At 42.1% G+C, this 12399-nt stretch overlaps 1 protein-coding gene across 1 annotated transcript in view; it reads right to left on the bottom strand.

Annotated features, from left to right (window-relative positions):
- Positions 1 to 12399, bottom strand: part of asic1c (acid-sensing (proton-gated) ion channel 1c) — a gene marked incomplete at both ends in the record, with an annotated part of 106899 nt that overhangs the window by 12433 nt on the left and 82067 nt on the right. Inside the window, 2 exons of the mRNA XM_080838119.1 lie at positions 196 to 323; positions 5030 to 5180. Coding sequence (XP_080694245.1) covers positions 196 to 323; positions 5030 to 5180 — 279 coding nt within the window. The remainder of the gene's footprint in view (positions 1 to 195; positions 324 to 5029; positions 5181 to 12399) is intronic.

Genomic DNA, 12399 nt, shown 5'->3' with positions numbered 1-12399 from the left:
TGGTTATATCTACTGTTACCTAACATTTTTGTTTCCATCCAGCATCAATTCCCAAAATACCTTTCAACTGAATACTCTGGTTTTCTTCAGGTTTGAAATATGAAGTGGTGAGAAGGGAGGAAAAAGTGGAGTACAGAGACAAGCAGAGCTAGAGGCTGGGGGTTTGGGGGTATGTGCTTTAGGCTGAGCAGGTACCAGTTGCTGCTGACATGACACAAAAGTTTGAAAGCCAGGGGGCACACCAAATCCCAGCTGGTCTATGAAGGGCGGCTCATCCTGGTGGTGGATCTGAACCTTGATGCCTGCTTCATAGGATGTTTCGTCTGTGAATACAGAACACCAGAGAAATCAAGTCACTTGCACTACAGAAGCCTGTTTTGTTGACTGGAGGCTATGTGTTGGCTTTACGTAACTCACTAAAACATTTCTTGTGATATTCACACAGTGAAGGTTTATCACATACATCATGGCTACTCGTAATAACTTTTGGGTGTTAATACATCTCACAATATTAAAATGCCTTCAGAGTTCATGTTTACACTTTCAATTTCTGAAAGGAAGCCTCAATATGTAACCTTAAAAATAACAATTAAATACAACTAATCTTCGTCGTTTTACCGAAAAACATCTTGGGCCCTATCTTGCCGATCAGAAACGCAAGTAGGACGGCGCCAAGCGCAAGTAGCTGTGTGGGCGGCTCTATGGCGCAGTTGCTATTTTAACGGCGGAAAAAACACACTTGCGTCCAGCGCAAGTGTCAAAAGGGTTGGTCCAAAGGAGGTCACTCAGCCATAGGTGTGGTTTGGGCGTAATATGCAATAAACCAATCCGAGCGTCATTTCACATTCCCTTTAAGAGCGAGGAGCGCATAGTCCATAGCGGCTTGTTATTTTGATGGCGGAATTGCCTGGTGGAAGACCGGAAAAGTTCACAGCCGAGGAGACCGACGTGAGATTTACACCAATTTTTTGGCAAGCCATATATAATTACAAGGAAAATAAAGTATTTATCACTTGAGGAAATCATTGTGATATCCATATCCAAGATATTTTAAAAATAGGCATACATCTAGCGTAGCCTACACATTGACCCAAATGATTCAGGTTAATTGAAGCTGCGTGACATTTGATTTATTGTATGGCTTTGTAAAAAGCCGGGAGATAGATATATATGGGGATGCGAGAAACCCTCCAAAAGTAAGCAAAGTCAAGCAAGCATGTCAAGATATTGCCGTGATTGTTTCTGCAACGGGGCACCCGAAAACGTTGCCGAAAACGCTATAATGACGTCCGGAGACGTGGGACATCCAAGCTGGAAGGTAACACACGTTCTCGTGCCTTCACGGGAGGTGGATCTGCCTCGACCCAGGATCTGACGGCAGCAGAGGACATCGCCACGTCTACCCTCACGCCTGAGAGCCTGCAGGGATTTGGGGGCATGGAAATCGGCACCCAAGCCAGTGCACCAGCTGACCAAACCCAAGGTACATAAATAAAGTCCACATACACAAAGATGAGTTTACAAGATTTATAATAATACTGGCATTAAATAAATGCAACAAAGCCATACAATAAATCAAATGTCACGCAGCTTCAATTAACCTGAATCATTTGGGTCAATTGTGTACGCTAGATGTATGCCTAGTTTTAAAATGTCTTGGATACGGATATCACAATGATTTCCTCATGTGGTAAATACTTTATTTTCCTTGTAATTATATATGGCTTGCCAAACAATTGGTGTAAATCTCTCGTGAAGACGACAGAAGTAAAGTAGCCTATAGGTCCTATACTGTGCGGGCAAGCACATGCGCCCTTAAAATAGCGTTCTGAATACGCGTTACAGACTTTAGACATTGCGCCTCACATTAGACCAGCTTTTTTTTGTCAATGGCGCACGGCGCACGGCGTTGTTTTGAAACTGCAAAATACCACTTGCGCCAGAGAAACGCCTTCTCTGTTCCGCCCCCGCCCATGTCGACGCAAGTTCATTTCGAAGCGCGCCTCTGGAGGGAAAATCGCGCTGTGCGCCGGGTGCAAGATAGGAATTATACATGCGTCGGTGACAATGTCAATTGCGCTGGGTGCAAGATAGGCCTATTTAGACGATCAGAAACGCAAGTAGGACGGCGCCAAACGCAAGTAGCTGTGTGGGCGGCTCTATGGCGCAGTTGCTATTATAACGGCGGAAAAAAACACAAATATAAATAATAATAAACCAATCAGAGCGTCATCTCACATTCCCTTTTAGAGCGAGGAGGGCATATTCCATAGCGGCTTGTTATTATAATGGCGGAATTACTTTGAGGAAGACCGGAAAAGTTCACAGCCGAGGAGACCGACATGAGATTTACACCAATTTTTTGGCAAGCCATATATAATTACAAGGAAAATAAAGTATTTACCACATGAGGAAATCATTGTGCTATCCATATCCAAGATCTTTTAAAAATAGGCATACATCTAGCGTACACATTGACCCAAATGATTCAAGTTAATTGAAGCTGCGTGACATTTGATTTATTGTATGGCTTTGTAAAAAGCCGGTAGATATATATGGGGATGCGAGAAACCCTCCAAAAGTTAGCAAAGTCAAGCAAGCATGGGAAGATATTGCCGTGATTGTTTCTGCTACAGGGCACCCGAAAACGGCCACACAATGCCGAAAACGCTATAATGACGTCCGGAGACGTGTGAAATCCAAGCTGGCAGGTAACACACGTTCTCGTGGCCTCACGGGAGGTGGACCTACCTCGACCCAGGAACTGACGGCAACAGAGGACATCGCCACGTCTACCCTCACGCCTGAGAGCGTGCAGGGATTTGGGGGCATGGAAATCGGCACCCAACCCAGTGCACCAGCTGACCAAACCCAATATACATAAATAAAGTCCACATACACAGAGATGAGTTTACAAGATTTATAATAATACTGGCATGAAATAAATGCAACAAAGCCATACAATAAATCAAATGTCACGCAGCTTCAATTAACCTGAATCATTTGGGTCAATGTGTACGCTAGATGTATGCCTATTTTTAAAATATCTTGGATATGGATATCACAATGATTTCCTCATGTGGTAAATACTTTATTTTCCTTGTAATTATATATGGCTTGCCAAAAAAATGGTGTAAATCTCTCGTGTAGACGAGAGAAGTTAAGTGTAGGCTACTGTGCAGCCAAGCACGTGTCCTTAAAATAGCGTTCTGAATACCCGCCACAGACTCTACACATTGCGCCTCTGACATTATACTAGCTTTTTTCTGGTCAACGGCGCACAGCGTTGTTTTGAATCTGCAAAATAGTTCATTTCGACGCGCGCCTCTGGAGGGAAAATCCCGCTGTGCGCTGGGTGCAAGATAGGAATGATACATGCGTCGGTGACAATGTCAATTGCACTGGGTGCAAGATAGGGCCCATAGTGTTGAGGTGGTTTGGCTGCTTTACAACTTAACGTTGTAAAAAGCTCTAGCCAGCTCTGTCCTCGTGCGCACCATTAGGTTAGGAGAACCCCTCAATGCCCTTAACTCTAAAAGATGTATAGCTTTATTAGATGTTTATATCACATCCCCACATAGGTGACTGAATCTGCATTTATAACCCTCCTGAGAAAATGCCATTCAATTAGCAATGGACAAAGCCCAAGGCCATCTGATTGAGACTCCTTCAGCCTTTCCTCTCTCTCTCGCTCTCGCTCTTTCTCTCATCGACAAGGTGCCCTCTGATGAATGAGAATATATTCCCATGCATTTTGCCGTCGCAGGGGTACAATGTGAATTAAAATGTGACAAGAAACTGTTTTTTTTTTTTTTTTTGTTTGTTGCTGATGATGCTTTTTGAGCTTCTATTTGAGTCAAAGGAAAATAACACATTTAGCTCACATAAGATGTTAGCTTTGACATTTTCATTCAAATTTCTATTTGTCTCAGACATATTAAAACATCATTAAAAAAAAATCAAAACTTAAAACAGGCAACATACTCTATGCTGTGCGTATCAAATGTTCCCATATAAATGAGAGATTGTAATCAGGCAATCATCATAGCGATCATCATCTTTTAAATATGGAAATTATCTAAGTTACAGTTCACAGCCAAAACACATTTGATAGTTGCCTGAACAATTTGTGACATAACCTAATAATGTTCTAGTGGTCTTATTTGCATTTTTTTCAAAGCTTACAACATGCTAATTCATTTGCATTTTAATTAGCTTTCCTGCTTCAGTGTACATTACAGCTAATCCTGTGATTAATGCATTCATTGTTTATTCAATTAATAACACAGCCATGCAGATAAACAGGACAAACAATCCTTTCATAGATATTGCTTTTAACCATAATGAATAAATGTTTGCAATGTCAAGCAATATTATCACTTATGTTCGCTTCACTACTTCAGCTACCAAGACATTGTAATTTCGATTTATGCTACATGTCAATATCTTTTTTTCAAAAAAACCTTATAGACATAAATGGATTGTGGTATTGTTATCTTTAGTGGGGAGTGCACAGTAGGTGTCTACCTCTCATGTGAACAAGTAATGGTCTTTGAAAGGGATGGTTCAATGTATCTGTCTTTTAGCTTTTTTTTCTAACTGTCACAAAGCATTTACATAAATCGTGCTTGGTTCGAGAAAACCAAAGCATTCATTATCTCTTCACCTTGGAGCGTTAGAGTTTAGACAAATCGCCTTCCTTAAAGTGAGAGGAGAGAGCTGCACTACTTTGCCAGCATGCACGAAAGACTCAGCAGTTTTGTTTGTTTGGAGAGAAGCAAAAGCAGAAGTCAATGTACCTTTAGGCAAGTCTCGCCACTCGGTAGCCATCTTGGCAACACCTCCTGACAGCTATTTCAGGCAAACACGATCCGACTCAGTTGTGCGATTGGCACTTTATAATACAGCGCAGGACTTCCAGTTACAAATCTGCCATGATTAGTGTTACGGATGCCCTCCAATTTCCCCCATATATTTTTCCATTAGTGATTTGCCTCCTATACCGTCTCTGCAGAAGGGAAGCCCTCACCTGTTTCCCCCCAGACAGGGAGGTACTCATCCTGCTGGATGTCCAGCATGATCTCCAATCCGTTGCCCGTGCCCCCTTTCAGCGTGGTGAGCAGGGGGTTCCCGTCCAAGCCAGAGTTGAACGTGTAGCACTTTCCGTATCTTGTATAAATCTGAAGAGAGAGGGAAGAGAGACAAAGAAGAAAGGGTGTTTATAAATGAGCATAGGAAGCAAAAATGGCATGGAGTTTTTTTTTATTTTGTTCTTATTTAACATAATGGCTCCAATCATTCATTCAGTGTATGTAGAGTGCAGTTTTATTGAAGGTGTAAAGCACAACATAGCTTGGAAACCTACTGGGCTGGACAAGCTTTTTGTCACCATTTACAAGCCTGGGGTATAATACAGCATGTGGGACTGCAAAACGGTAACGCGAATCTGAGAAGCATCTGTTTGGAATCGATAAGAAGGAAAACAATATAGTCTCTGCCTGGGGCTGCATGACAGTGAATATAATAGATTTTTCTTCTCCACAAAAGTAGGCTTCTTTTGGCCCAGTTAACTTTTTGTGTGCATTACTGGTCAGTATGAATGCAAAACTTATTTTTTGTTGTTTGGAAAGGTCATCTGACATTATCTCAAAAACCAGAAGCTACAGAAGTCTGAGACTAAGTGACTGTAATTAAGGGTATTATAATCCATTCATTCCATTTGTAGGTGATGAACAAAGAAAAGAAAAATGGCTTTTTGCTATTGTTTCCATTTGGAGAAACTAGCCCCAGTTGTGTGTACTTTCTCTTCTTCATGAGTGCCCGTCACTGTGAATCTACTGCATGGTAATGAAGTCCCTCTCCTCCAGGGAGAGATCACACTGGGGGTGGTGAACAATCCCTCATGAAAATGACAAAGATGATTACTGCCTGGCTTGATGACAACATCGAGCAGGCCTCCGGAACATGAAGGATAGATCTGCAACGACCCAGCCTTCCCCGATCCATTAAAAGCTCCCTTCACTAGTGACCGTGATCATTAAGAATCTCTAAATATAGGCATAAAGAGTGTTTAATATTAGAGCTTCTTCTAGGGGGGAACTGCACAAAGCTAATTTCCGTGAGTGATATCAGGCAATGATGGCAGCAAAGAGGAAAGGCAAAACTGTGAAAGTCAACATTCTGGAAAGTCTGCAATGGACTTGGAAATCAATTAATACAATTCTGATTCTGATCTTTAAGACCAGCTGAGGTATACTGGTGTAATGATGAATATCCTATTTCATATATTCTTCTTTTTATTGTTTATTTTAATATGTTCTACTGACCTTTCTACCTGAAATCGGGTTCAAAGTATTTCAATATTTATTAACTGCCTACTTGTACAGTAGCTTAATATATGCTATTGCGTTTGCTAACAGCCTATTATTCCACTGCAACTTTGCAAGATCATTTTATGATCATTATTTACTGTGCCTGTTCACTTGTTTCACTGCATTTATGTTTGTTGTTTTTATTAGACAAAACCTGGCTAAGCAATTTGAACACAACTGTGGTATCTCGTAAACGTAACAAAACAGATGTACATAATATCAGTGCCATGAAGTATTTGGGAGACGTGAACCAGCCAATAATGTCTGTAGTCATGTCTTTTAAGTGAAATATATTTAAAATGACCTGAGTGATGGCATTTCAGTGAATCTAAAGATTTTATAAGCCAAGGTCATGCGTTTATAGGTTTTCGGGATCTACCTTATAGGTTTTCGGGATCTACCTTCTACCTGTTATTATATCCAAGGCATCATTTTAAAGGCTAATGAATATATGGGTTATTCTGCTGCATGCAATATAGCTCTATCTCTTTAAAAAAGAAAAAAAAAAGAAACAAAAAGCTTATAATTGTTAGGCTGTTAGGTCCAATTCATTTGTAGGTCCAATTATGTCTTTTTGGAACAAATCTTGACACTTACATGAGCTGGTGGGCTCTGGAGCTGGATGGTGGCCTCTCACTGACAGACAGTACAAAGCTATTCTCTGGATCTAATGACCTGCTCGTAATGTGTGCTTTCCGACAGTTTTAAAGACACTGGACATGTTGAGCCTTTAAACACTTTTTTTTGTAGAATCTCGTTAAGTGCCAGGATTTAAAGGCCCTATAGTCACCCTCTGAAACTGGGAGGGATTTTAAAAAGTCTCGCTGTGCACCCTGTGCAGTCTAGAGACAATTATGCTTGTTATAAATTCCTTCCTTGCGGTTGTAAAAAGATGGAGCAACAAGACAGGAATGCTCATTTAGATGACAATCTCCAAACGAATACACCACCGATAAAAATCTTGCTCTGTGTCAGCTGGTTTGAATTATCTAGCGCTACACTGGCATGCTAGGTGTGCAAATGATTTGTTGTATGGGTAAATGCCTAATTCTTTTTTTCATTTGTCTCCAAAGACACTCTGGCCTTGTGTCAGTCAAGCTCTCCTACCCTCTTCAAATTTGTGATTGTAATACAGGTTTCCCCCTAATTGGATGGTGCAACACTCACTCCTACCCAAGAAAGCGAGTGAGGAGGGGTGTACGCCGGCTCCATTCATTACCTCTCCATGCTACCAACCACTGGACATGTGCCCCACATGCCACTCACTCAGAACAGGCACCCCATTATCTTGATTCCGTCAGCATGTCCAACAGATCCTGATGGACAAAACGTAATTGAAGCACCAGACAGCACCAGAGGAGTCTCCCTCTGACTCCATGAATGGTAACTCCATTCCCACTGGCTACTGGCCACCACGCTTGGAAGCTTCCGCTGCTCTGTGGAGCTGGTTAACTCATTACCCGTTACCTCAGAGCCACAGTCTCAGCTGTAGCCACAGCATGTGGGTCTCACTGCACTATTTCACCACACTATTTCCTGTTGCACCACAGATCTAATAAGACCTTAACAGCACTGGAGGGGACGCTAAAGAATTTATTGCTTCTGAATTATTTATAACAACAATCTTTCTCCCGAAGGTGGCACGGCTTTAATTCCTTTTGAGGGAGTATCTGCTCTGATGCAATTTAGGTGCACAGTCAGGACAAAATTGGTTGAGGCAATGATTAAACATCACCTTTCAGCAGTTGGGTGATTTTTTTTGTTTCCTTTTTACCCCTAGAACGTGTGGAATCCAAAGGACCAGGGTCTGATGAAATTATTAGTACTGATTAATGTCTTACCATAAACAGTTAAACAGTCTGAGAAGTCAGAGTAATAAATGCACACACACATACAGGTCTTACTAAAGGTCATATAATGAACTGAGCTCTTCAGAGCTACATAAAGATAAATCCCCACGTCATTTTATCACTTAAATGTGAGGTTCTCTGTTTTGAAATAATATTTGCGATATAACAAGACAGTCTGAGCCTAAGTCTGAACTATTTTTTAAATAGATTATATGAAGCAACATCAAAACCGTTCAAACTTGACTCTTTGATATGTGCTCCAATATGTTACATAAGGTTTGTCCCCAGGAAAAGTGTACCTGAAGAAACGCTGAATTGCATGAGAATATTCTTACCCCTGAGGGTACCCATATAAACAACATGTCAAGTGCATCTCCCTGATACAGGGCTGTGCCTTAGCTCAGTGGGCACATTTAATTAAAACTCACTCCACTTCCACTAAAATATTCATGGTTCATTGATGAACAACCCGACTGAACCTGCAAAGTGGACTTAAGATGTTTGCCTTTAATAAAATGCTTCTACATTACCGTGAATCTCTCTAACTAACTGAACTGCGGGAGCAGAAAGCCTTCAAGATGCAGTCTGCGATTCTGCAATACACTTTTTTGTAAAATTTAGCTAAATGCTCCTCACAGTCCTCTAGCTCTGTGTGTGTGCGCGCCCAAAAAAACAGTGCTGGCTCTGTAAATGGGAAACAAACATAACATCTCGGACCGAGCTATAAACAACTCCAACCAATGAACATGTTGCTTTAGGAGCACGGAAGACGTAATTTAATCGTCAGTTGAACCTCAAATATCAAGAACCTTTCGCCAGGATCGCACACTGCATCTTTAACCTCTCGCTCTTTACATACGGGGGTGAAGTTCTTGTACGTGCAGTTCTCGCCCTGGAATTTGCACTCCAGCAGCATGTCCTCCAGCTGGTGGCTGAGGCGGCTGACCATCTCTGTGGTGTTGAAGTGGTGCTGGGGCGGGGGCGGGCTGTAGTCGGAGAAGTCCAGCAGGCGCAGGAGACGCTTGTGATGGCTGCTGAGCCTCAGCATGGCCACGCTCCTGCGGTTAACCGAGTGGTTCTGGTGCATGATGTCCATCCAGTAGCCGCTGTGGTACAGGTCAGCCTGGGTCAGCCCCGACACCCGGAAGAAGTTCTGGTTGCAGAGGGTCACCGCCGGGAAGGTCATGTTGTACGCCCACACCATGTGGAGCTTGGTGACGGCCGGGAAGGAGAGCAGGTAGAGGATGCGGTTCCAGGACCAGGTGCACAGGAGCCCGATGCACACAAAGATGGAAATGAGCCACAGGGTACGATGCAGTTTGGACTTGTCCCGTGAAAAGACATATTTCAGCCCGTGCACCTTGGTCCTGGTCACAAACGCTGCGGTGATATCTTTAAGGGTGCTCTTCAGAGCTGTGTTTCTAGCATGGCGAGTGCCTGTCCGTTGAGAATGATTGGGTAGATCCCTCTCACTTGTTTCTTTTGACACTATGCCAAGTACCATCCTGCTTGTATATCTCCTGATGTGGGCACGTCATACAAAATGCATTTTACAGTACAGGTGTGAGAGCTCGATTTTTAAAAATAGTTTCACGAAGCTCCATTGAGCTATTCAGTCTCCCTAAATCTCAGACCAGTAAACAATGGCTCCACTTGAGACACACTACAGGAATTATGCAACCTTAAAAAACAGTCAAGGCATTTTCGATGGATAGGGGTGCTGAATGATTACGCGAAGGTATCCGCAAAGAACACAAATCAATAATAACAAAAATGTTACCAGGCTCAAAATCCAGAGTGGCAGAAAGATGAATTTAATCTTGAGTGTCGGCTCGGTGTCAATCACTTTAAGTCCGCAGGTTCCAAGTGGCAGTGTGTTAAGCGAAGGAGCCACTTCAGGCAAAGTCCTGGTAATCAACAGACACTTCACTTGTCTTCGCCTTCCTTCTCGTGAGTAAAGAAATGGATCCACGATACCTCCAGCTTTGCCTTTTGTGGAGTCTGCTTCTAAGAGCCCAACCCCCTCCCTCTCAGATATTTTTTTCTCCCTTTTTGTGTCGGTGGGTTTGCTGCAGGCTCACAAAGCTACATATTCTCTCTGCCAGTCACTACTAGGTAATGGGGAGAAAGGAGCCCGGCCCGATGGAGAGGGGAGTGAAATATTTTTCTGTCAATGCAAAAATATGAATGGCGTCACTGGTTAAACACAGTCCAAATAAACTCGAAGGAGATCTCCAGTGATTTTTGCTCTGTAATGTAATCCGCTGTCACAGGGGGGGGAGCCTGCTCATCCATCAGTGTCTCACGGCTCATTGATTGAGAGGTGCAAACATACTATCTGTCATAATTAACTTAACCACTCTCTAAAGGCCACAACATATGCTGTGCATGCAAAAAAGGGACTGTCTGGGAGTTTGGATCATAATACACTTTTTGCAGATGCATTGAGGCAAAAGACTTGGAGAAATATAAAAGTAAACTTTCTGCTCATCACCACTTGCCACCTGTTGAGCAAGATCAAACCAAGCCTAATATAAAACACAGGCAGCATTCTAAAAACGGACATCTTTAGATCCTGAAATACACTTGTGATATGAACCGTGAAGATGAAGCAAAAGCCCGCCGACAGCTTCTTCCTCAGGAAAAGCAGTGGCTGCACTGGACTGCATGTGTTTGAAAAGAACTCACATTACTCTTGTGTACCATCACACATCCTGTAGCACACAGAGCCTCACACTCAAATAACCGCCACTGCCATTACTTTGAGGTGGGTCTGTGGAAAGTGAAACTGACAGAACAACAGAGCCACTTTTCATGTTTTCCTCTCGTTCCATTAGGACAGGAGTCTGAGATGCCTCCTCAGGACCTGTTCCTGCCCCTGCAGTTAATGAACAATGTGCTTAGCCTGGGGCACCTGTAGATGGTTCGACCCTCTGCTGTTTACAAATGACCTACTGAATGAACAACACAAAAACACGTGAACTGAATATAAAATATCGAACCATCTGCAGAGCAGCACAAATCTCTTCCTCCATCTGAAGGACAATGGATATGCCTTACAACCACACGGTGAAGTGTACAAAATCTTAGCACACATTCTTTTCCCACCCGAACGCATGCAAATTGAATAAGCACCCAGTGCACAGAATATACCCTTAAGAACTTCAGGAATTCCTATGAATCCATGTCACTGAAAAGTGACGAATTTCTCCCATCTGATCTGTAATTACACTGTATGTCATGAAGAGCCTGATTTAATTGCCCCATGTTACCATGGCTGAGCTGATTTTCCATAGTCTTTGTCATGCAAATCGTCCCCGTGGACTTTAAAGGATAAATATTGTAAATGAAAATAAGACTGGTGGTCTGAGAAAACAAGTACCGACACCATAAAATGGTCTATAATCTGAGACATCTCATTTATCTCTACTTTCAATTACAGTGGCTCTCACACTTCACTGGACCACTCTAATGAAAGGATCTGTTCATAAATTGCTTGGAGTCACATGAGTTTTTTAATTACCTTCTCGAGTCACTCTCCTCATCTTTCAAAGACAAGTACAGCGACGCACACATTCATATAGTCCTAACTTCAATCAGTCAAACTTCAGTATGTTTCCTAATTAGCACAGCAACAGTATATCCACAGGGTTTATTAAAGGAATGTTATTTTCTTTACTAAGAAATGAAATGATTTAAATTAGCACAGATTTCAGCAATAACATGTAATTGATATCCAAGTCTCCACTGCAGGGTCTTCTACAAATGAGATGAAAAATCATTACTTTAACTGTCTAAGCTGTCCTTTTTCAATCCGAGATAATGATGACAAACCCTTTGACTGATTCTTCGGCTCTATGTTGTTAAGAGCCTGTCTCTGTTAAGACATAGCAGACAAGGCAATGATCAGTGGGGATTTATGCAGACCGAAGTGCTTTATATTGATTGGAGAAGGCTTAAAATCTAATGGTCTTGTTGGGATTTCAAATAACGGTCACATCACCATGAACAGTCTATTAAGTGTGCAGGGTATATAACTGCCAGAAATAACACATTTCCATTTTTTAATCTGTTGCATTTTTAAATTTCACCAGACTACTCTGTTAAATAGGTATAAGCAGGCAAAGGAAAATAACACTGATAAAACAGCAATGCTTACAATACTGTTGTTATTAAAT

The sequence above is a fragment of the Sprattus sprattus genome (assembly GCF_963457725.1).
Source record: "Sprattus sprattus genome assembly, chromosome: 4".
Classification (NCBI taxonomy): Eukaryota; Metazoa; Chordata; class Actinopteri; order Clupeiformes; family Clupeidae; genus Sprattus; species Sprattus sprattus.
This window is presented reverse-complemented; position numbering and strand designations above follow the sequence as displayed.